The sequence below is a fragment of the Arabidopsis thaliana genome, chromosome 5 (genome assembly GCF_000001735.4).
Source record: "Arabidopsis thaliana chromosome 5, partial sequence".
Classification (NCBI taxonomy): Eukaryota; Viridiplantae; Streptophyta; class Magnoliopsida; order Brassicales; family Brassicaceae; genus Arabidopsis; species Arabidopsis thaliana.
Genome location: NC_003076.8, coordinates 12,659,788 through 12,685,232, shown reverse-complemented (window position 1 = coordinate 12,685,232; position 25,445 = coordinate 12,659,788). Strand labels below are relative to the sequence as shown.

At 35.4% G+C, this 25,445-nt stretch overlaps 2 protein-coding genes, 2 long non-coding RNA genes, 1 other non-coding gene and 6 pseudogenes across 11 annotated transcripts; 5 read left to right on the top strand and 6 right to left on the bottom strand.

Annotated features, from left to right (window-relative positions):
- Positions 1 to 632: 632 nt before the first annotated feature.
- On the bottom strand, positions 633 to 1,906 carry AT5G33405 (annotated as a pseudogene). The gene has a single exon.
- Positions 1,907 to 2,305: 399 nt separating this feature from the next.
- AT5G33400 lies at positions 2,306 to 3,001 on the top strand (annotated as a pseudogene). Its single transcript has one exon.
- Positions 3,002 to 3,112: 111 nt separating this feature from the next.
- AT5G33399 lies at positions 3,113 to 4,298 on the top strand. Its single transcript, NR_144277.1, has one exon. It is a non-coding gene; the product is annotated as an other RNA (non-coding RNA).
- A 1,481-nt stretch (positions 4,299 to 5,779) lies between these two features.
- On the bottom strand, positions 5,780 to 6,247 carry AT5G05095. The gene has a single exon (NR_142810.1). It is a non-coding gene; the product is annotated as an other RNA (long non-coding RNA).
- On the top strand, positions 5,992 to 6,393 carry AT5G05075. The gene has a single exon (NR_142809.1). It is a non-coding gene; the product is annotated as an other RNA (long non-coding RNA).
- A 436-nt stretch (positions 6,394 to 6,829) lies between these two features.
- Positions 6,830 to 9,178, top strand: AT5G33406 (hAT dimerization domain-containing protein / transposase-like protein; the record flags this gene model as incomplete). Its single annotated transcript, NM_147994.4, has 5 exons — positions 6,830 to 7,472; positions 7,550 to 7,668; positions 7,756 to 8,245; positions 8,570 to 8,739; positions 9,000 to 9,178. 5 exons carry the CDS (start codon positions 6,830 to 6,832, stop codon positions 9,105 to 9,107), a joined length of 1,530 nt encoding a protein of 509 aa, NP_680299.4. The 3' UTR covers positions 9,108 to 9,178.
- Positions 9,179 to 10,152: 974 nt separating this feature from the next.
- Positions 10,153 to 10,405, bottom strand: AT5G33404 (annotated as a pseudogene; the record flags this gene model as incomplete). The annotated part of the gene is made up of 1 exon: positions 10,153 to 10,405.
- Positions 10,406 to 12,920: 2,515 nt separating this feature from the next.
- On the top strand, positions 12,921 to 15,252 carry AT5G33402 (annotated as a pseudogene; the record flags this gene model as incomplete). The annotated part of the gene is made up of 1 exon: positions 12,921 to 15,252.
- Positions 15,253 to 17,204: 1,952 nt separating this feature from the next.
- AT5G33398 lies at positions 17,205 to 17,594 on the bottom strand (annotated as a pseudogene; the record flags this gene model as incomplete). The annotated part of the gene is made up of 1 exon: positions 17,205 to 17,594.
- Positions 17,595 to 19,040: 1,446 nt separating this feature from the next.
- AT5G33395 lies at positions 19,041 to 20,727 on the bottom strand (annotated as a pseudogene; the record flags this gene model as incomplete). The annotated part of the gene is made up of 1 exon: positions 19,041 to 20,727.
- A 1,009-nt stretch (positions 20,728 to 21,736) lies between these two features.
- On the bottom strand, positions 21,737 to 23,525 carry AT5G33390 (glycine-rich protein). Its single transcript, NM_122863.2, has 2 exons — positions 23,132 to 23,525; positions 21,737 to 22,861 (listed from the first exon to the last, which is right to left on the bottom strand). Exon 2 carries the CDS (start codon positions 22,859 to 22,861, stop codon positions 22,505 to 22,507), a length of 357 nt encoding a protein of 118 aa, NP_568523.1. The 5' UTR covers positions 23,132 to 23,525; the 3' UTR covers positions 21,737 to 22,504.
- Between the last annotated feature and the right edge of the window lie 1,920 nt (positions 23,526 to 25,445).

Here is a 25,445-nt window from a genome sequence, read left to right as displayed (position 1 = left end):
TCCTTTTTGTGTGTGTGCCAATGATCTCATGTAATATTTGGAGACTTGGAGTGATTAATATTTGAATCTATTTTATGTGTTGTCATTTCAATCATTTCGAATTATCGACCATCCATGCACATCCACCAAACTCCTACCACGTGGTTTGCATAAAAATGAGAAAGGCAAAATAGTAATTTGTATATAGATCATCCTTTCCTTGAAACCCTAGTCGCCTATCATTCTGCTTATGAATTTTTTGTATTTCTTCCATTTTTTTATTATTTGATTATGTGTTTGAATAAAAATAGCATAAAACTACCTTTGAATTACAAATTTATAGTAAGAATATGTGTTTGGGTTCCTTAATTCAACTCTCTCTCTTTGAGGAATTTCAACAAACACTTGGTGGGCGAATCTAAAATTTGTAAAGAGGCAAAATTTGACTAAGACAATGATGGATACCATACGAGAAGAAGAAATCTAGCAAAAATGAAAATTTTAACCTTATGAGATTGATTAAAGAATGAGAAACTGAATTGAAATTGGAAAATCTCTAATTTTTAAGATCTAAGAAGAGAAAGAAAAAGAAAAATCTATATCTATTTTTGGTGTTTTTGGTGAGAGAGAAAAGGGAGAAAAAGTAAAGAGTAGAGAAAAAGTAAAGAGAGAGAAAAAGTGAAGAGATAGATCGATTTCTTTCAAGAAAATATTTCAAGTCTGTTGTGTTTAATTTTGTAAAGAGTAGAGAAAAAAAATGAATGAAGAGAGAGAAGAAGTAATGGTTGTAAACTATGGTTAGCTTGGATTGGTTAGGTTGGGTTAGGTTGGGTTGAGGGTGTAGTAGTAAAAAAACTTAAAAAAGTGCCTACTCCCTTCCAAGTGCTCAATTGCCTAATTGAGACTCAAAAAAGTGTAAAAGAAAACCATGGACCATCCTTGTGTCTCCTTCCCAGCATTCTACATAACCCAAATTTCAACGGCCTTCTTCGTGCAACTCACGAATCCTAACATCCCTTGGTAGTTTATTAGAGTGGAACCGTGATGATTCATCAATGTTTGTGGAGACTGGACATGATAAAAAACTTCCGACCTAACATAAAAACTCATTAATATAAATGTAGATTCATAAAGTACTGTCTTAGCTTCCGCTCGAAAATAGATAGCCCCATTGACGCAAACTCCACCAAGAAGTGGAGAGTGAGATCCAAGTCTAACACCTTGGATGTTCCTCCACTGCTTCGTCGTGGGATTTCCCATTATGAAAACTTGACAAGCTTGCTTCATAGTATGAAATGGTATGAGCAATACTTTGTATTGATTCTCTATGGGGTCATATCCGAAGAAGCAAGTTCCCATTGCCGTCATTATCGGTAGTCGAAAGGACTGCCTTGTGGTAGGGTTATATATAGCTACCTCAGGGTCCCAGTTATAGAAACAACAAAACAAGCCGCAGACGTATTGTCGAAATGACCGAGGAATCAATGTTACCGCTGATTCTTTTTCAATATTTCCAGGAAAAGTATGCAGGAAGGCTAAGATATGTTTATAGACGTTGTTTCTTAAACGAAAAATCAAGATGAAATGGGCATCGCGAGTTAAAGATCGAGTCACTATATTCGACTCTATGACTTGTCTGCTGATAATTGAAGACCACAGCTTCGAGACACACTGGAACCTCACTAGAGATTTCGCCGGGAGTTTTTTTAGTACCTCCACCGTCAGATCTTGAGGGATATAGATAAATCTGCTGTGAAGAAGTCGTTTCATCGAGCGTGAGGTCTTGCGGCTATTCTTCTCGCGTTTTCTCTTCATCACCTCTGTTTTGTGAAACCCTAGACTAACGTGTTCTGTATGTATGTATATTGGCCTCCTGGTTACTAATTAAAAAAAGAAGGAGATATTTATTTTCGATTAAAGGGAAAATATATAAAGTTTCCTTTCCCTCTCGTTGTTCTTAGCTTTGCCTTCCCGAGAGAGAAAGATAAGATTTGTTTTTTGCAGTCCTCTATCTCTCTCGCCATCGTCTCACGACTAAGCTCCGTTTTGTTTTTTTCTTCGTTGAGTTCTCTAATTTGTGTCGTAAAACGTTATGTCTTGAAATTAGAGCTGAGTTTTTCCATGTTGATTAACAAATTTGAATTTTTGCTTTATGGGTTTAGCTCGGCATAGTTAGGTCAATTTAACCGCAATTTTGGGATTTTCGGTTTTCAGGAACTGGCTCTCTAGTGCTCATTTCTCTGTATTATATAATCCATGGTTAATGTTATCAAAGCTGTAAACTTTTATACTATTCATGCATGGTGTGTTCAACATTTATAGTAGCTTAGCTTTTGTGGAACTGCCATTGCCCATTGCTTTTGTGTTTTTTTTTGCTACTGTATCTAATTCTTTTGTTTTGTTCTCTTGTTGTGTTAGTTTTGAGGATGGAAATTGATGTTCAAAGGTTGTTGTAGAACCCTGAACAGCAGCAGTTTGAGTTCCAGCATTTTCCTATTTCGTATCTTCGTCTTGCAGCTCATCGCGTTGCTAACCATTATGGGTTAGCTACAGCGGTTCAAGAGAGTGGTGCAGATGGAAATGAAAACAGAATCCTTGTGAACAACAGAGAGCAAATTCCCTGCTATTCGATTGTCTGAAATACCGGTGGCTAAACAATCAGAGAATGGCAAGTCAGAGTGTACGAAAGTTTCCATCAAGACTCGACCTTCTAAAGGATCTGGATATGGCGCTCGTGAACAGGACAAGAAACGTGGTCCTCTTAGAAGCGTTGAAGAGAGGAAAGAATAGTATGACAGGGCTCGAGAACGCATATTTAGTGGTCTTAATTGTGATGACTCTTCATCTGAAACTCAGGTGTATAGGAGGAATGTAAGTCTTAGCAGAGATGACAAGCAAGTATCTAAGAATGCTTGCGTTGAGGTCAAGAAGAACTTAAGCCTCAGGGAAAATGGTCCAACATCTCGTGTTGCAATATTTAGAGACAGAGAGAAAGATCGGTTTGACTGATAAATTCATAAGAGGCAGAAGAAGACACGTGCAAGTGAGCAGGCACGTGTGAAGGAAGCTAACTTGATGAAGAAGATATTTTTAGTTCTCAAAGTTATTTGCAACAAACTTGTTTACAGCTTTTGGGGTTTAAATACTGATCTAATTGTTTAGAGATCTTTTATGCTGATTGATGTAGAAGCTTCTCTTGCGTGAGAATGGTGGACGATGAGCTAACAAAGATGATTTGTTAGCCGTCTCTTTTGGTTTGTACATTGATCGGCGATAAGTAATCTGAGTTTGGTGGCTTGATACTTATCAAATGGTGCGATTGTGTGCTCGGATCGAATCTAACGCGATGGATATCATTGCATTCCAGTTTTTACAGGTGATAGATTTGACTTGCGGCCATGGATTGATTGGATGGAGAATCGTTTTGTGCTGGGAGATTACACTGATATCGAGAAGTTGCATCTTGCACATGGCTTCATCGAAGGAGACGCACTCGATTTTATTCGCGATGTCAAATCGGTGATGCCTTACCCGAGTTGGAATGCGATGAAGGAATCGTTGTTAAGCGCTTTTGGCATCGATGATGATCCGGAGAGAATCAGCTTGATCTTGGAGCGAGAACGGCGATGGGAGGAACTACAACAATCGTATTAGGCGAAAGCAATTGTTTCAACAACGAAATTATGAGAAAATCCAGACGATTTCTACGATTGTTGTGGAGGAATCGAAATCGCTGGACATGGAACGCGACGTTGACGCAAACGCACAAGTACCAAAACCGTAGGTATGCGTTTCTGATTTTGATCTTGTGAGGGATAATGAACTTAGTAAAGTGAATTCAGTGTTGGAAAATCGTGATTCTGTAGTGCTGAACACGAATTTTGAGCAAGAATCAATTCCGAAGAACAACCAGATGGTTACATTTGAAGGTGGTGCTGCGATGTTTCAAAGTTTGGCTGGTATCACTAAAACTTGTTTTGCATACTAACTGTTTGATAAAATGTCTCCACAGAAAGAAAGTTGCAAATCAAAGAAGAGAAGGAGATGTTTGAAAGCTTGGAAGTTCAAATATAAACGACTACGAGAACAAGAGAGAAATTGGAGGCTGCATATCAGTGGTTTACTATGGTCATTACTACTTTCCTGAAAGAAGACTCTATTCAAAATCAATTGATGAAACAGAGAGAGGCTCCCTCAAGAGGAGATTTTGAACGTGAGTTACAAGTTCCTACTGGGAGAGTTTCTTACCATGTGAAGTTTCTCACAGAGGTGAAACCATTTCAAAATCTGCAGTTCATGACACAAGACTACATGACTCTTTTTTGGGGATACTTGGAAGTGTCTACTTGTTGGGGTGAAGTTAGGGTTGGTTGGCTGAGAGAGACATTCTTGTTTTACAGCTTCTGGAAAAGCAAAACCAAGAAACATATTAGCTTCTTCTTGCCTTTTGGATCGAAAAAGTGGAGAAAGTTTGTTACAGGGAATCACGCGTGTGGTATCGCACGTGTGAGTATCAAGTTGCGGCACAAGTTCTAGAAGGAAGCCACGTGGAGGTTATCAAGTGGGTCATTCAATTGTGCCGTTAACATAAAAAGAGCATGTGTTTGCTCATTTTCTTTTATGCATTTTCTGAGAACAATCCTGTAATTCTCTTTCTCTCTCTCCTTTCTAAGAACTCGCTGGGTTTCTTCCACCTTGGAAGCCAGGTAATAATCGATCGGTGTTTTTGTGAATGTCGTTTGATTACAGTTACTCTGTTTTCTTATTGTGTTACATTTGAATCGGGATCGTAGGAAATCATGTATTAAAGTTCTAGCCATTTGGACAGTATAGACCAGTTTGCAACTTGGTTCATTGGAGGATGCACACGTATGAGCCGCAACATAAACTCGTTGGATTACTTTTCTGGTATACTTATACTCTTGCCAAGTGCTTCTGAATCGGTACAACTTACTAGAGAAGAATTCGATCCAGAGAGAGAACTCTATTTGCGTGAAGAAACTGTGTCAACACCATGAATTGTTTTGTGCAACTCCATCGGTTACAATCTTGGCAGCGACTGATCCTGTTCCGCAACACACAATGATCTTGCTCCATGACTCAAAGCTGATTCAAGAACATAGTGTGAATATGGAATTAAGTTTGTTTATGACGGGACAAATTATTAAAGGACATAGACTTAAAAAAGAAGAAGCTGAAGAAGTGCTTCAAATCTAGGAGATTCAAGTTTAAAAACAGGACAAAGTCAAGTATGGAAGTGGAGCTGACATGAATGCTTAAAGAAAGAGACTTGATGCAGTTACAAATCCAACATTACACATGGAATAATGATGATAAAGCAACAGAAGATAGAGTGTTTTTCGTGGGTAATTGGAATTATTTCTTTGCAGTGTGGCATCGCTGGAAAAATAATGGACATAAAAGAGAGCTTCGATTTTTGATTATTTACAAGTTCGACGTTGAACAATAGAATGATGTGTGGTGGTCTCGGCTGGTCCACATAAAACCTGCAACTTCTACATTTTTGTTGGTTGTTATTCATTCAAAAGTGACGATGTTTTGTATATGGCTCCAACATGTGCACATGAGACTGTTTCATGGGGTGATCTTAAGTGAGGTGAAGCTTGGGATGTTCTGCAGAGGGTGTGCTAAAGGTGTTTCTGAGAGCTTTCACAACTTTACGGATAGAAAACAGAAGGATGTGATTCTGCTTAATAAACACGCATCAATTGAAGACACTGCCACAAGCTTGGAGCACCACTTACAACTATTGGCCATTGTTTGGCACAATCTTAAGAAACAGAGATTTCTCAAGGCATGGCGTTTCAAGTACAAACAAGATATAACGAAGGGAAGGAGGCGTTACAAAGTACAAAACAGTTGAGAGGCCAAAGACTATCTGAGTCTACGATGGTCTTAAAGGAGTAACGATTGTGTCAGGATCTTCATTGGTTTCGATCTTCACTACATTAGCTACCACAGCTTGTGGCCAAGCTGTTTGAATGGGGGGGGGGGGAGTATTGATAAGTTCATAAGAGGCAGAAGAAGACACGTGCAAGTGAGGAGGCACGTGTGAAGGAAGCTAACTTCAAGAAAAATATATTTTTAGTTCTCAAAAATATCTGCAACAAACTTGTTTACAACTTTTGGGGTTTAAATACTGATCTAATTGTTTAGAGATCTTTTATGCTGATTGATGTAGAAGCTTCTCCTGCGTGAGAATGGTGGACGATGAGCTAACAAAGATGATGTGTTAGCCGTCTCCTTTGGTTTGGCGATAAGTAATCTGAGTTTGGTGGCTTGATACTTATCATTGACCCTGATTATAACCACAACAACGAAAGGTGAGTAAAGCAGCTGTTAGTTTCCTTGCAAAAGTATACTAGCAAATGGCAACAGTCAGTTTCACACATGATGGTTGATGATAATTGTGTGTGTGTATGCAGGTACATTAGGAGCCTTCTAGTGAATCAGAATTTCAATCTACCACCCTTCAACATTCAGCAAATACCAAAACCATACTACGAAATGGGATTCACTGGATAATATCCAAGTGGTCACGGACAATGCATCAAACTATGTGAAAGCCGGTACTATATATATTTGATCTCTTTAACTTTTCGTAAATAAGACTATTATTTAATATATTAACTATAGTATTTTTTGGTAATTATAAACTTCAGGTGAATTACTCGAAGCGAAAAGACCACATCTTTATTGGACTCCTTGCGCCGCTCATTGCATCGATTTGATGCTGGAAGACATTGGAAAAATCTCATATGTTAAGAGTGTACTACAGAAGTGCATATTCATGAATTCCTATATTTATAATCATATTCCACTATTGAACATGATGAGGAAGTTCACAGGTGGGAGGAATTTGCATAGGCCAGCGATAACAAGAATTGCAACCTCTTTCATCACGCTTGCACAATTCCACCGTCTAAAGGATAATTTGAGGAAGATGGTTCATTCCGATGAATGGAATGCTTCAAAGTGGACAAAAGAAGCTGGAGGAATGAAAATAAAATCATTTTTTTTCCAAGAAAGCTTTTGGAAGAATGTTTTACATGCTCTGAAGTTGGGAGGTCCTCTTATACAAGTTCTTAGAATGGTTGATGGGGAGAGAAAACCTCCTATGGGATACATATATGGTGCCATGGATCAAGCTAAGGAGACAATTATGAAGTCTTTCACTTATAAAGAAGAAAACTACAAAATGGCGTTTGAGATCATTGACAGAAGATGGGACATTCAACTTCATCGGCCTTTGCATGCAGCTGGCTACTATCTAAATCCAGAATTTCATTATGGACAACCGGATGATATAGGTTATGAGGAAGTCTTGGGAGGTTTTCTTGGTTGCCTTGGAAGGTTGGTTCCAAAAATTGAGACTCAAGATAAGATAATAACCGAGTTGGATGCATTTAAAAAAGCTACGGGTCTCTTTGGTATTCCAATGGCAATAAGGCTGAGAACTAAAATGTCACCAGGTATAACTCTCAAGTCTAACATCTTCTTTTCGTAATTTAATCTTTCATAAAAGCGAACGATAATTTCATTTTACTAGCTGAATGGTGGTCTGCTTATGGATCTTCAACTCCAAACCTCCAAAACTTTGCCATAAAAGTTCTTAGCCTCACTTGTAGTGCTACCGGTTGTGAGAGGAATTGGGGTGTTTTTCAACTAGTAAGTAACCTTACCTTAATTCTATTATTTACTTTAATTATATTGTGCACAAAAAATTATACAACTTATAATCTTCTGTTCTAACAGCTTCATACAAAAAGAAGGAATAGATTGACTCAATGTCGATTGAACGACATGATATTTGTGAAATACAATCGCGCTCTGCAACGTCGATACAAGAGAAATGACACCTTCGATCCTATTTTGTTGAATGAAATTGATCAATGCAATGAGTGGCTGACTGGGAGAATGGAGGAGAACTCATCTGATACTGAAAATGATGATCTTGTGTTTGAAAATGATGACTTGACATGGGCTGAAGTTGGCGAGGCCGCAGGAGCTAATGATCCTTATTATGCAACTAGATCAACAGCTGCTTCAAGTAGATTTGAGAAAGGAAAAGGTATTGCTAGTGATTCTGGTGGACATGGTAATTCAAGAGCATCTCGCAAGACACCTAATAGTTCTCGTCCTATGACTTTGGTTGATGAGGATGAAGAGATGGAAGATGATTTTCTTGGAGCAGAGTATGAGGACACTCTTTTGGACAAGGATGATTATGAGTTCGATGATTCTGGTTTTTAGATTATTAATGGTTTAAGAACTATTGTGTTTGCAACTTTGCTTTGACATCTATGTGTTTGCTACGTTGCTTTGATATCTATGTGTTTGCTACTTTGCTTTTATTTTACTTATTCTGATGTGGATTATATTGTTTTGTGGTATTTTATTTTGAATTTCTTAAGTTTTACTATGTTTAAGAAATGAATCATTCTTATACATCTTTGTTTTCAAATTGATGCGCTTCGTGTCTAAGTGGCGATGCGCTTTATGCACCATGGCACACGGCTCTATAGAGAACATTAGTGCCACGGTGCGCTTTGTGCCACATAAAACTCAGCTGGATATAACCAAATTCCAAGTATTCCTGCTCCTCTTGGCTTCGGGCCACCTCCAAGCTCTACCATGAGTCCCTATGGCACTACAATGGATGCAATGTATATGCATTTGCCTAATGCAGCCATGATGTATGCTCATCCCTATGAGCAGTTGAGAAATGGCCCTCTTCAGGTAAATAACATTTTTCCTTCACCCTCTTTGAGATAGCGATCATGGAATGAAAACTTGTGTCTAGTAAAAGGACCATGCACATAGTAAAACATACATAAATTCTTTTCACCCATATATTTAATATTTACTTAAGTATAGCTGAGAACTCTTTAAGTGAAATGGATTTTTATTAAAGCTCTTCTGAACACATGAGAAAGCGAGTTGGTTTGGTGCATTGTTTCCAATGGTTGTCTGAAAGTAGTTGTAACTTGTTTCTCCAGGCACAGTTCGTTCAACAACCCTTGAGCTTCGACTACTGCAGAAACGCTAGGTGCTCGTCTCTTTGTCAATCTTCCTCTCTCTATACCTTTTTTTTTTGTAGAACCTAGGAACTGTTGTAATGGAATTTTGGGGCTTTAATGTCAAAATTCAGGATGAAGATACCTTTTGTTCCTTTTACCATCTCTATAGAAAAAGCTCTAGGTAATTTGATTAGAAAAATTTAATGTACCTAGTCAAACAAGAGTATACCTGAGAAAGTGACATAAAAATAAAGCCAATAGTTTGTACCATAACAATATGATGATATAAGTGTTTTCATTCATGCGATTTTATATATGGCATGAATAAACTGAAGACATCATCATCTCAAGCAAATCAGAAAAAACTAGAGAAAATGAGTCAGAATGAGGAGAACAATAATACGAAGAGTTGGGAATAGCCCATCATAAAGCCAGCTTACTCTTCTTAGTGGCTGAGGTAAGAATAAATCGTCGCCAGAAACTAGTGTAACCTATAGATTGGATCTGAACGTGAGAGAAGATGGTAAGATGGTAGGAGACCTTTTTTCTTGCTGCTGTTTTTTTCTTTAGTATTCTGATATGATTTTTTTGTTAAGGTAGTGTAACCTATATATACTAGTTTTCAAGTAAGTTTGATATTTATTGGGTCAACATCAGATTCATGTTTGATAAGGAAAACGAATGCACAAAAATAATAACTAAAAAAAACAGTAATCTTAGGAAAAAAGAGAGTAAGAGAAAAACGAGAAACAAAAAGGTAAGGCCAAGTGTGAGTCTGATGTCAAAAAAAAAAAAAAAATTATTTAACCAAAAAAAATACCAGAAACAAAAAGGTAAGGCCAAGTGTGAATCGAATTAATATTTCTATTAACCAAATTTTAAGAGCAATATATATATATATATATATATATATATATATATATATATATTTATAGAAAGACTTCTTAATTAATTATTTTAAATTTAATTTCATTATATATATAACTAATATTTTACCTTGATTGTGGTATTGACATATATACAGTTGAGACATTATCTCCAATATAACTAGTTTGAAAATTCTATTCCGGTTTAACTGCTTAAAATGTATTATCTTCGGCTTGATCATAGTATTGGTGTCCTTGCTCAAACTCCTCACCGTGAGCTGTCCAAACATAATAGTTGGGTTGAAACCCTCTATTATACAAATGTTTAGATACGGTAGCTATAGAAGTAAGTTCTCCATTTCTACATTTTCGACATGGACACCATATTCGACCCCCATCATATAATCGATAGTTTGCAAACTCCATGAATTGACTTAACCCGGCTTCATATTTGTCGGATACACGTCCAGTGCGTGGATTAATACGATTATACATCCACTTTCTTACGTCTTCTATATTATTGCTTGAAGACATTTTTTTGTTACAAAGAAGAAGATAATAGAATAGAATTAAAGGAAAAAGAGATGTTTTACTCAAATGAAAATTTTTAGAATGAATATGAAAGAAATTTCTTTTTTGTTGCTAGAAATGAAGAGAGAAAACCAGAAGGCAAATATTTGGATGAATATACAACAAACAAGAATGAGGCATATATATAAAGATTTGAACAAGGGAGAAAACGAAACCGATAATTAAACAACAACTTGGTGGGATATTGATAAGACACCATCATAAATTCGCTACGATAAAACTGTCGCATAACAAGTTGCTTTGGAATCAACTTGCTACAATTATAGTGTCGCAACAGTTGTGTCGCACAATGAGTGGCCTTTGGTATGAGGCAGGGTAGTCATAAGTTGTCATAATTGCTACGAAACATAATGTGAGTCTCCACTTTGCTTCTAGTTGCTACAAACCGAATTGTTGCAAAAATTAAACAATATTAGTAATCTTATTTTGTCACAAACTTTTGTGACGAAACCTGTTTTGTGAAAATTTACAACAAAATTTTTGATACTAAATTCGTATCAAATGTAATACTAAAACAGAATGTCATAACCCATCGCTAATAGGTACAATTTTACTAGTTGATGATAGCCGTAAGAAGTTAATTAATATTCTATTCAACTGTTATTACAAAATTGGCGACAAATTTTGGATTGAGGAACTTTGCCACAAAATTTTAAACACAAGTAGTAACAAATTTGTTACAAAAACATCTTTCTCGCAAAATGTATCTAAGTGGCTACGGGTAGTAACAAATTAGATACATTGTTTATTAAATCGTAATCTGTTACTAATTTGTAACTGATAAGTAGCAAAATGTTGTTACAAATATATGTGGTCGTTAAAACGGTAGCTATATGGTCAAAAAATTTAGGTCAGCAAATCTTTTTCTTTTTTTTTTGGATAATTTTGTTTTTCTTTTAACATTTGAAATTATGCATTTATATTGGAGAAATTTAGAAATATAACATATAAAAATTTATAAATTAGGTAACTAACAAAAAAAAAGTTTATATGATATTGTGAATATAATGTATATCAATACATTTTTATCCTTCTTAAACACCATCACTACCACCACCACCTTCGGCCACCACCTCTTCCACCACCACTTCCGGTCACTAGTCCTCCTAACCACCTCCGGTCACCACCACTTCCTGTCACTATTCCTCTTAACCACCTCCGACCACCACCACTTCTGGCCACCACCACCTCCGACCACCACCACCTCCGGCTAGAATCACCTCTAGCCACTACCCCCGATCACGATCAACACCTCCGGCCATCACCATCTCCGGCCATCACCATCTCCGGCCACCACCATCTCCAGTCACCCTAAAAAAAATCAATTTGGTCAATATACTAGCCTTTATGGTTAATTACTATATTTTGAAAACTATAGTGTTAGTTTGTTAATTAGTTTAGAAAAAATTACTCAGATAGCATAGAATTGTATGTTTATTCATAAAATATCATATATCTTTTTTTATTTATTTATATGTTTTTAGTACTTGTGTAATTACAGTTAACACTCTTGATTAGTAATTATTAAATAATATTATTAATTCGTTTTTAATAAAAAAAACAAAAAAACATTGATTATCCAAGTCATCAATCAATGTCATAACATATAATCCACATCATGTCACATAACCGCATAAACCTTTCGGTTTCCGCCTGAAATTACTGTTCATCAACGGAAAAAAAACTGTCGCTTTCTCTCTCGACGGGAAAACGATTCCTGAGACCTAATTCCGTCGCCGTTTTCTCTTTCTCTCTTTTGTTCCGGACGAAATTCTTACGACGGAATTGCATTTCTTATCCAGTAAAGTCACATCCCTATCAAGTCGCATTTGAACTGAACTTCTCAAAGGTCCAGTAAGTCTATATCCTAACTGTATTTCGAATTTTCGACAAGATTCCGACATCTAAGTTCAATAGCAAGTGATTCACGCGACCTTTAACCGTTTTCCAAAAACTATCATGATGTTATTGATGGTTTTTAACGATGCTTATTCCGGCTTCTTTTCGTCGTCGTTGATTGACATATGGTGGCTGATTTGTTAGATCTGTTTGATTCGATGGCTGAGTTATTGTTTGTTTGCCGACTGATTTATGATTTATCAATGCATATGTGTCTGAGTTTGTTATATGTTGTGGTTGAGTTTGTTTTATGTTTTGTTTGAGTTATGGTTTAACCTTACATCTGTGGCTGAGTTTCTGTTTTATGTTTTGGTTGAGTTTCTCTTATGCTCTCGCTGAGTTTGGTTTATGTTTTGGCTGAGTTTCTGTGATGTGGCTGAGTTTATTTTATGTTGTGGCTGAGTTTATTTATGCTTACAGCTGGTTTTATAGCTGGTTTATGGTTTATCAGATGTCTGAAGACCAAGCAAGGGATTACCCTCCAAGACTTTACCCAGAAGGGGATTCTAATCAGTAGAGTAAAACCATAAATCACAACATCAAGATGGGAGATTTCCCTACGATTAGAGAATCAATAGGACAAGATACCTGGGATCAAATGAAAGAGACACCTCTTAGAATAATTGCTAAGCTAGTTGATAGCCATTTTGTTTGGTCTGGTAAGACTGTACATTATCGACTCTCTAGACAGTTGAGAATACTGAAGAAGGAGATTTGGTGTCTGAAGAAGGACATTCATTAGTCGTGGGTGGTCAACCTGTCAGGTTTGGCCTTAATGAATTTGGTCATATCACGGGGCTAAACACAGATCCATTGCCTACAAAACCGTTTGAACCTGAAGCGGATAACAAAACGTTCTTCAGGGAATTGAGTGTGCCAACCGGTGAAGGTCCTAAGTTAGATGAACTTAGGCGAGGCTTAGTAGTGTGCAAAGCATGGCCTACTGAGAGGCGTATATGGTTTGGGTTATGATAGTTACTGATGGCTGAGTTATTAATTTTGATGGCTGAGTTATTATTTTTGATGGCTGGGTTATTGTTAAATGATGGCTGTCTTATATAGTTTAGTTATGACTTAGTTGTGGTTTAGTGATGGGTTTTATAATCTCTTATGTTGTAACTGCGTGTGCGTATAATGGTTATAAAGGATGATGTAAGCGAGCTGTTTCATACTTGGCCAGATAAAATAAAAGACCCAACACTTGATCACTTGGTCGAATACAGACATGGGAATAAGTTTGTTAAAGGTTATTGGGATGTGAAGAGGAATGAGAAGAAAAAGAAGAAAAACGTAAAAGATAATGCAGCGGCTGTGTCTGAATCTCCTACAAAGAAGCAGAAAGTCTCTCACGGTGAGGGTGCTCAATATGGTGTAGGAGATGCACGAAAGAAGAAGAAGAAGAAGAAGAAGAAGAAGAAGAAGAAGAAGAAGAAGCAAATTGCTGGTGAATATGACGAGGACAAGGATGAGGAGGATGTTTGGGAAGATGTGTCGGTCGTGGATGCGGTGTCTAAATTAATTTCTCCCTTAAACTCAAGGTTTAACACCGTTGATACAAGCATCAAAGAAATGTCCTCCCGTATGGAGGTGATTGGAGATCAAGTGGAAGCGAGGATTGATGCAAAGTTTGAAAGTAGGTTTGAATCTATTGAGAATGAGTTCAAACAGATGAAAGAGCATCTGAAGACCATTGGAGTAGGCCTTACTGACTAAAATGCCCAAGCTAACTCAGAATTATTCTCTAAAGTGAAAATTAGAGATATGTTTTTAACAGTTGATCAACAAGAAATGCCAAAACCCAAAAATCAACTAACACCAAAAGGTCCAAAGAAACCTCCAAATAACTACTATGTTACTAGTCCTCCTCAAGTAAGCTAACCGTTGAGTTATCAATACGCTATTTACTTACGATTAAGTTATTATCATGTGATGGTTGAGTTATCATTATGCTATTAAGTTACGACTGAGTTATAATTAAGTTATTCGACTGAGTTGTCTACCTTATTTATTTTGGTTGAGTTATAACTTTAGTAGTTAGTTACGGCTAAGTTAACGTTAGGTTATACGGCTGAGTTGTCTTTATTTTACTTACTTTTGGCTGAGTTAACATTATCTTATTTAGTGACGACTAAGTTATCGTTATACATGTGACTGAGTTATCGTTAGTTTACGCCTGAGTTATCTTTACGTTTTTGCAGTCGAAGGAAGTTGTAGATTTGGTGGTAGAGAAGGATGGTGGTATTCCTGGGGTCAGTAGGAATCTTGAAGGCGAATTCCTGAAGAACGTTGATGTAAACCAATGTGACATTGATTTCATTGAGAGGTCTCCTGGTGCCCGGAATTTACGCGCCTCATCTAAGGCTAGGAGAAATTCCAGAGCGAAGCAAGATCCAAAGAAGAAAGCTGTCGTTAAAGAGAAAACCCTAAATGAGCTAACCGTCAAAGAACCAGGCCCCCAAAAGAAAAGAGGAAAAAAGCTGACGCTTCCAAAGGTGCCTACAAAGGTGAAACTAAAAATGCCAAAATCACATGCTATTGATGCGAAGATAGGAGATGCTGCTTCTGTCCCCAATATAGTTGAGGAAGTCAAGGAAAAAGCTGACAAGATTGACGGTGAGAAGGACAATGATGATTCTATGTTTGATATTACAGACCAGTTACTAGCTGAAGACAATCGCATACTGCCTGAGTCTGATGAAAATGAGGAGGAAAAGGTGAGGCTTGAGAGAGTAAAAGGAATAAGGAGAGAAATTGTTAAGCTGGCCCCAGATGGGAGTTCAAAGCATTCACTCGTTAATGCGGCAGCAAAGGTTTTTCCATATATTGGAAACAACGGACTGAGTTGTATGAGGAAGGGCTGTGTGCCTTCACGATGAATCTATGATCCTATGGCACTGGTTGATCCGTTGTTTAAAAACCAATCCAAATCCGAATAAATCTGATCTGATCCGAAAATCAGTCGAATACTATTCGGATTATAGACTCCCCAATCCGAAAAACGAAATCCGAATAAATCGATCCGAAATCCGAACGCCCAGACCTAAAAGAACTCATGAAATCTACATGCAAATACTTATCGACACTTATAAATCGTTAAAAATTTTGAAAACAATTAGATTTACTTTCAAATAACTTACCAATATACTTGCAAATTGAAATTGAAACTTGCAAATTAGAAGAAATAAAGAGAACAAATAGATTAACATGCTGAAAGTTCAATCAAGCGATGGAATACTGATATGAGTTAAATTACCCTAATGAATACTCTCTCGAATAAAGAGGTTGTTATAGCATTTAGAGATCGAATTCCACAAAGTTCTCGGATCACACAATAGACTAACAGTTTCAAATAAAGCTAAACAAAAAATATTATAAAAGTAAAAGACAAGAAAGCAATTAAAAGTTGGTTTTAGATTCAGATGATTAAGATGTCAGGTTTAGGAAAACTCTCAGGAGATATCAGAATAGTAGATTTAGCAGTAAATTAGGAATATTATCGAACCATTCTAGAACATAAATCACTAATATAAAGTAACCGGTGGTGTGTCGTGCTACTCACTATGCTTAATAGTATTGATTCCAACTCTCTTGTAAATCCCAAGAACTAAGCAAGCATTATAATCAGGTTTGATAAGTTCACCTAAGTAATGGACGCTAGCACGCATCTAAATACTAGGCTCATCTAAGATAGTTCCAGTAATAGATACCTATGGTGGGTATACCTATTATCCTAAAATCAAGTTTTAGTTAATTACTCTAAAACTAACATTAAGAACAATCATGAAGAATTCTAAATATATTATCCTAACAGGGTTTTTGACCTACTAATCCAACCAAATCCCTAATGAGAATCTCTAAACCCAACAAGAGAACTAGTCAAGCATGATCATAGAAAAATGATTGAATAAGAAATCAATGATGAAATTAAGAAGAGAAAATACTGTAAAAGAATATTCTCTAAAGGGAGTCTCCATAGGGGTTTGCCCCAAAGTACAGAATAGAGAATAATACTTAGATCTAAACAATGACCATAAAAATCAATATATAAGTTCCTAAAACGTGATGGGCCTTCTTAGAAATAAGGAAAAGTTCTGGGCCAAATTTAGAAACATCAATAAGTTGCGCAATTGAATTGCCGTCAGGTATTGGTGTCGCTCGACACCAGGGGTTGTGTCGATCGACACCTACGTCAATTTTTGTCTCTGGATTGCTGTTGCAGGTTAAGTTGTCTGTTTTGCTCCAGAATGCTCCATAATCTTCAAATGCATCCTAAACATGTAAACACCTGAAAAAGACTAGAAAAGACTCTACAAATAACAAAAGACTCTAAAAACTATACCTAATTCATAGCTAAAAGCAGTGAAAATCGAGGTATATCAACTCCCCCAGACTTAGTTTTTGCTTGCCCTCAAGCAAAACACAAAAGCCGAACCCGTGGAAGAGGTTTGAAAACACAGAAACTCCCAATCTCTCTAGCTTATTATCCCGATCATACAAACCAAATCCATGCACTAAATAGTTCTAGTCAAATCTTGACCACTATGTAATTCTCCGCTAGCCCACACAATATCCTAGATTCCATACCAAAGCACTCAACTATATCCATTATAAAGATTTAGAAACTGTAAATTGTTTCTTGTATTTACTTTGATGCATATTAAATGTCTTTTATAGGCTATAGAAGAGATCATAGAAAATCCTAAATTATAATCAATGCATAATCACAATTGATCAATCGTATACAGATTGTATCAAAAACAGAGCAACTTCCTTATATGGTTACGTGATCGTCGGGATCATGACTTGGTCCGCCAACTCCGTTGAGTCGTTAATACCCTCCCGCAAGTTGGATCGTGCAAATCTTGTATGCCCAACTTGATACATAACCGATCAAATTCCTGCTTCCCCAACGGCATTGTAAAGATATCTGCAAGTTGTTTTTGACTTTGTACATGTAACAGGCATATGTTTTTGGATAGTACTTCGTTGCGTACAAAATAACAATCAACTTCGACGTGCTTGGTGCGTTCGTGAAAGACTGAATTTGTCGCTATATGAATTGCTGCCTTACTATCACACCAAACAGACATTGACTGATTGTCAGTATGACCATTTGGAGAATTTAGCAACCCATTTTAAACGAGTACACATTATTGAGCATAACTTTAGGGCTGTGCGAAGTTGACTAATGACTAATATTGAAAGAAACTTCTTACATGTGAATTCACGAGAAGCATGTATGTTGCGGCCTTTATGGATAAGTTTTCCTAAAATGATAGTATCAATCAACTGAAATTAAATTGAAAAACATAACAGTAATAAATTAAGGCTCGAGGGATATCAAGTTTCACAATTTTCAAGTATGTTTGATATTTATTATTTCAACATCAGATTGATGTTTGATAAGGAAAACAAATGCACAAAAATAATAACTAAAAAAAACAGTAATCTCAGGGGAAAAGAGAGTCAGAGAAAAACGAGAAACAAAAAGGTAAGGCCAAGTGTGAGTCTGATGTCAAAAAAAAAAAAAAAAGAAGGTAAGGCCTAATATGAGTCACTAGAGGCCATAGTCGGCAATGATCCGTCCACGTCCTCAAGGAGCGTCATTTACGTTGTAGGAAGGAATTTTAGAGCACCTTTAGTCAATTCCAAAAGCTTATGCCACTTGAATTTTTGGTTTATATAGTTACAAAAAAATAGTAGGTATATTAACAGTTTTGTAACAAATATAGATTTGCTACGGATAAGCATCAAATTGAAAGATGTAACTATGTCCTTGTCGCAAAAAAACTATGTGTGGCAAACGGTAAGAAATTTGCCACAAGGTTACCACAAAAAAACTTGTTATAAAGGCTTACAAAAAACGACTAAAAACTCATGGCAAATTTGTTACAAATAGTGTGGACAAACATTGACACTCTTTATTACCACTTACCACAAATAACTGAAGCAAAATAGTAACATTTATCTTCAGAAATTTCGTAACCAAGTGCTACTAAATAGCAACAAGTATATAATAAGCATATGTTACACTTAGTTACAAAATTGTATAACAAATCTGATATGAAATGCAACAAAAAAGCCTGTCATAAAATGATACAAGGAAGAGACAATACACGTTAATAACAAACTTGATACAAAGTTGTTACAATATACCCTGTAAGTACCTCTTACAAACTGTCACAAGATCATTGAAGTAAATTGCAATAGCTTATTACCTTCAGACTGATCGTAATTATGTGCAACAAATCTTCTTGTAACAAATGTAACGATGTAGACACAAAAAATTATTAACAAGTCTAACGATATTCTTGTCACTTATTTACTTACAAACTGCCACAGGCTCTAGTAGCAATTTAGCAACAAATTGTTTTGACTATTTTGGTGTTATTAGTTACAATTTACTATACTTGACTAATTCTGTTTTAATACATTTTAATTAGTGTATTAAATCGTTTTGCATAAAAGAAAATCAAATGTTAAAACAAGAATTCCGAAAAGCATAATTAATATCATACATTAAAATAGTTAATTATATCTTCTTACACACTCTGGATTAATAAGATGAAAAGCATAGTTCAGAAAGCAATAAATTAAGGTTAGACATTAAACAATACTCGGTCTCAAACGATACAAAGAGTAGGAAATTTAACGAGTATATCACTTAAAAGGCAGCAGCACCACCTGCTTCATCCTCACCTTCAAAAGCCTCATCATTAGCATCCTCATTCAAAGGATAAAGTGGGTCAATGTCATCATCTTGGTCCCCATCAGCATTTTCATTCTCCATGTTGTTAGCACGGTCTGGAATGGTCACTAAAGCGTCGGTTCCTTGTGTTCGCTGCGTCGAGGCAAAGTTTGGCGCACCATTTGGCATGTACTGTTTCAGACACTCCACAACAGATGCCAGCTGCTCTTGCAAGGTTATGACTTGGCGTTTAAGAGTGACTCTACCCAAAGCACCAGCTGCTGAGCTTTCACCTCGCTCGCGTGTACTGATTCCTCCAACACCAAAAATCCTCCCATTTTGAGGTGCTATAACCTATAGAGAAATCAAAGACCAAATAAACAACTTCAGTTTCTAAACAACTTCAGTTTCTACACAAATTCAGTTTCTTAAAGTGCTAAACAACTTTAGAACATATGGTTTCTAAACAACTTTAGTTTCTAAACAACTTACAGTTTCTAAACTTTCTTAAACTGCTAAACAACTTTAGTTTCTATTAGTTTGGACCAAACAACTTCAGGTTTTAAACAACTTCAGTTTCTTACAGTGCTAAACAACTTCAGTTTCTAAAGTTTCTAATAAGTTTGGACCAAACAACTTCAGTTTCTAAAGTTTCTTAAAGCGCTAAACAACTTTAGACCATATTAACAACTTCAGTTTCTAAAGTGCTAGCTTGTAAGAAGGACAAATTCAGTTTCTAAACTAAATAAGTTTGGACCATATAAACAACTTCAATTTCTAAAGCACTTAGTTGAAACCCTCTAAAATAGCACGATGATAGAAGAACTAGAAACTCGTTACCTTGTAGTATATCTCGAGGCCTGTGGAATTGGTGCTATCATCAGTAGCAGAAGGACCTGATGAGTTTCTAGAGAGCTCGATCTCGTCAAGCTGTCTCTGAATTTCTTCATCAAAGGCATTTGCCTTTTCATCCACATATGTGCCATCAACTTTACCATGAGTCTCTCTAAGGATGCGGAGCATCGAAGGCTCAATACCTTCCTTTTGCCGCTGTAGAAAACATGTACAACACATTAATGACACGTTTACTTATTAAGAAGATAACAAAATGTAATAAATTTGAATTCACTTACAATTATGTTTCGGAGTTGTTCATAAGATCTAGCACATGCGGTGTGTCGATGTTGCCCAAACCCGTCACGGTCGGAGAGTCGATTGGGAGAGGCTGTCTTGCTCTTCTTCTTAGCTTCATCAGTGCTCCAATACTCCAACATATCCTGCCATGTGTCCTCACTTATCCATTCAGGTTTATTCCCGAAAGTTTTAGCCTTAGAGATCATGTCTCTAAGGCGGGCAGCAACTACATGATACCAGAGGTGATACACATCATTCAAATGAATTGGATCCCAATAGAAAGATTGCGGCAAAAGGAGAACAAACAATTTAGGTTACAAATTAGAAAGATAACGTAAGTTTTTTGATGTATTTGATAAAAGATATCAAACTTACTATGAAGTCTCCCAACCACTGGAGTATAGGATGATGGGGAACAGATGATATGTTGAACCATGGACCATCAAAGTGACTTTTTATTGCAGCTACAATTGCACGCCGAGGACCATTGTCGATACCAAACCTCAAATCCAGAAAATTAACAAATTAGATACAAATAGACGTTGGAACAATATACAAATCAGTAACAATTCAGTTAAATGTAGAAAGTTTTCGTTTAGGATTAAAAAACAATCAAGTTTTGTTTTACTCACGTTTCCTGTTTTACTCAAGCAAATGTAAACCAATTAACAAATTTACTTGAGTCAAACACAATTATTAACATGATTCAAATCAGTCAAACAATTTCACAAGTTCAGAGATAATGATTAGTGAACCAAATCATATTTTCTGTTAATCCTAATCAAGTAAATAACAAAGCAGACAAGTCATTTTTATTTATGTTCTATAAAAACCAAAGACATAAAAAAAAATTTTTGACCGCGCAGAGACACAATTAATAAAAAACAAACAATCAAATTGATTATGTCATCAACTTAAAAACCAAAAACACAATTATTATAATGATCCAAATCAGTCAAACAATTTCACAAGTTCATAGATTATGATCAATGTGAACCAAATCATATCCTCTGTTAATCCTAATCAAGTAAATAACAAAGGAGACAACTAATTTTTATTTCTGTTCTATAAAAACCAGAGAGACAAATGATATTGATCGATATCAATCATATAATTTTTCACAAGTTCAGTTATACACAAGTAACACAATCAATTTTTCCACATCTCATCTATATAAAAACCAGTGATGAAATTTATAATCCCACACTAAAATCAGTTATACAATTTGACAAGTTCTCAAATACAAAAAATTAACAAAGTAGATACACAATTAATTAGTTTTTTTTCACAAATAGAAGTTGGAACAATATTCAAATCACAAACAATTAAGTTAAATGTAGATAATTTTGTTTAGGGTTAAAAAACAATCAAGTTTAGTTTTACTCACGTTTTCTGCTTTTCTCAAGCTAATGTAAACCAATTAACAACTTTCTTGAGTCAAACACAATTATTAACATGATTCAAATCATTCAAACAATTTCACAAGTTCAGAGATTATGATTAGTCAACCAAATCATATTTTCAATTAATCCTAATCAAGTAAATAACAAAGCAGACAAGTCATTTTTATTTCTATTCTATAAAAACCAGAGACACAATTAATAAATAACAAAGAATCAATTTGATTATGTCATCAACTTAAAAACCAAAAGCATAATTATTATCACGATCCAAATCAGTCAAACAACACAAGTTCATAGATTATGATCAATGTGAACCAAATCATATTTTCTGTTAATCCTAATCAAGTACATAACAAAGCAGACAACTAATTTGTTCTATAAAAACTAGAGAGACAAATGATATTGATCGATATCAATCATACAATTTTTCACAAGTTCAGTTATACACAAGTAACACTATTAATTTTCCACATCTCATCTATATAAAACCAGTGATGAATTTAAGAATTGATACTAAATTCAGTTATACAATTTGACAAGTTCTCAATTCCAGAGAATTAACAAAGTAGACACACAATTAATTAGGCTTTGTTTCACAAATAGACGTTGGAATAATATACAAATGAGAAATAATTCAGTTAAATGTAGATAATTTCGTTTAGGTTTAAAAAACAATCAAGTTTTGTTTTACTCACGTTTTCAGTTTTTCTCAAGCTAATGTAAACCAATTAACAAATTTACTTGAGTCAAACACAATTATTAACATGATCCAAATCATTCAAACAATTTCACAAGTTCAGAGATTATGATTAGTGAACCAAATCATATTTTCAATTAATCCTAATCACGTAACAAAGCAGACAAGAGAGACATTCACACGTACCACAACGTTCCAACAGGTCTCTATGAATGAAGAACAGGCATCAATCTCCTTGCTTCCTGAGCTTGCAAGGCGTCAATGGACATTTGACCATGGTTACCCCTTCCACGGCCACGTCCACGTCCCATAAATGCAGCCGGAATTCTTCCTCTTCCACGGCCACCACCACCAATTCCACGACCATCTCCACGGCCATCTCCACGGCCACCACCACGGCCGCTACCACGTCCACCATTACCACGACCATTAGCACGTCCACCAGAGCCAGAACCACCAGATCCAGAACCACCAGAGCCAGAACCACCAGATCCAGAACCACCAGAGACAGAACCACCAGATCCAGAACCACTAGAGCCAGAACCACCGCCGTTAAGATTCATCTTGCACAATATACATCAAAAAAGACTAGAATAGTTAGTAGGGTTTAACTGATGAAAAAATCTTTGGTAAAACAGATGAAAAAAATTACTGTTTTTTCTTTACATCTAGGGTTTCTATAAAAAATCACAAACTCGTCAAAAAGTCGATATTAAAAATCTCCCTTGGTTCAAAAATTATATAGCTTCAAACAATTGCACACGCAAGATTTATCTGGGAAAAAAGAAAGAAGCTCGAACTGTAAAATCAAAAAGAAGAAAACCGCGGCTTACCTTGAAGTTGAAGAAGTAAAAGCTGAGAAAACGTCGGAGATGGAGTGATGACGAGAGAGACAGGTCGTTAATACTAGAACTAGGTTACGGGTCTGTTCGAGAGAGAGCGATCGAGCGTCGGAGATGGAGAGAATATGATTCGACTACACAACAACTTTGATGAAGCTAGAAAGTAGTAGATTCTCAGATCAGAAGCGAGTATTTGTGGGGATTTGGATATCGAGAGATCGAGATCTCACATGCAAGATATCATCGCCCTTAGAGAGAAGAGAGAAGTGAGAAGAGAGTAAAGCTGGTTAGGGTGTTCAAAGGTACAGTGAATCGTTTCCGCTTCCTCGAGAAGATAATATTAATGAGGCATTCGAGAATTATTTTAAATTTTAAAAACTTTGCTACAACATTGTCGTTTCGAACTGTGAGTACACGTAATGATTATTTAGACGACTTCACGGCATTATGAAATGACTACGGTATATGACGCGGCAACTTCCGAATGCAGGCCACGTGGAGAAAGTTTTACCGCGTCTATTTGTTACTAACGAGTTACAAATTATAATGTAACTAATCTTATTGGGTTATTGAATTTTTAAAAGCCCATCACGGTAGCCCAAAATTTTTGGATGTTTGATACTTATTCATTATTCATGAATTTATTCATTATTCAATTATTTTTATTTTTTAAAATTCTTTAGTTAATTTAGTTAGATTTTGAAAAAATTAAACCCTAATTATTTTTATTGTTAGACTTCATATTTTGTTTAACATGGTACGGTTTCTTTAATATTTATACTAAATAATATATTGAAATTTTAAATACATTAAATAAACTAGGAGAGTACCTACGCTATGCGTGGGTTGTTGTTTTGAAAATTGTTTAAAAAAAATTATGTTTAACTATTTTTATTGTTAATTCATGTTATTTTTGTGTATGGTATTTTGTAGTTAATAAAGTTATATTCATTTTTTGTAATTATATGTGTATAGTTAGATTCACTTTTGATTCAAATATCAATTATATTCTAATCTTTTTTCACTATCATGAAATACTTACATCAACAATACATGATACAATGGTATGCAATTATGTTTACTTATTTGGTTTGAAAGTTGTCTAAATTGATTCTAAGCAAAAAATTCAATCTATGTATTCTCTCCTAATCTAGTATTCCAATCATAGGCTCATGGCTAAATATTGGATTGACGTGATTTGAATAACAAATGTATAATTAACTATACTCATTTGCTTTAAAAGTTTTCACATGAAAGAGAAAAAAAAAAGCAAAAATTAAATAGTATTTTAGGTCAACATTTTTAGGTTTTTCTCTTTGCATTTGCATATAGCTATATTGGAGAGAGTGTCGTATATTGAATTTTTTAGTATATATAACATCTCAAAAGACCATTACTTAAAAAAAACATGTATGTAATTATTAATGTTACCCATTTATCGTAAAGCACAAAAAGACCATATCATATCGACAAAAAAAGTAATAATAAGAAATACTAAGTTAAAATTCTAAACTAATAAAAGTTAGCAAACAACTAAGTTGCAATACCCGAAAATTTATAGTCGTTATCAAGTAATGACTATTAAAAAATAGCAAAATAAAAAAGTAAAATGAAAGTAGTGTTTAATACATTAACATGATTTTTCATATTTTTTCTTTTTGATGAAGATATTTAGTTAAGAATGGGATTAATGGATGATTCAATGCAATGTGAAACTTTTTTTTTTTATCACTAAGTTTTGTTATTTTTTAATGATATTAATTTAGAATGACATGTGGCACTCATTGGTGTGATGATGTGTCACTCATATGGGGAGAGCTGACCAACTTTCATTTATATGATTTGATTCAACTGACATGTGGTTTTTAATTTGTTTTTTTAATATAATATACTTTCTTTTCGTGATAAAATAATTTTGGTCACGCAAGATTTCAAACTATTAAAAATAGTAGAATATTCAAACCGAAAATTGTGAAATCTTAAATTTAAAAATAACAGATATTATTTTATAGCCCCGTATTTTAGATCCATAATTAGCAATTAACACAATTGGATTCAAAAGTAACATTACTTTATATATAACCCTTAATGAGGAGAATTAAATTTGTGCTTACATTTTTTCTAATGACATTGTAACAGAATCCACTGATTATGTCTAGTTCTGTCAAACGGGTTGGCCCACCTCCAACTGGGTCGGCCCGTTAAAAATGAAGGCAAAGAAACAATGTCCAGGCCCACCACGCTAAACCCAACGGGTTCGTGGGCAGGCCTGCGAGATTAGTTTTATTATTTAAAAGATAATAAA

Bases quoted from the DNA above. Each gene is read 5' to 3' on its own strand.
- AT5G33390 (NM_122863.2), bottom strand. From the start codon at position 22,861: ATGAATCTTAACGGCGGTGGTTCTGGCTCTAGTGGTTCTGGATCTGGT.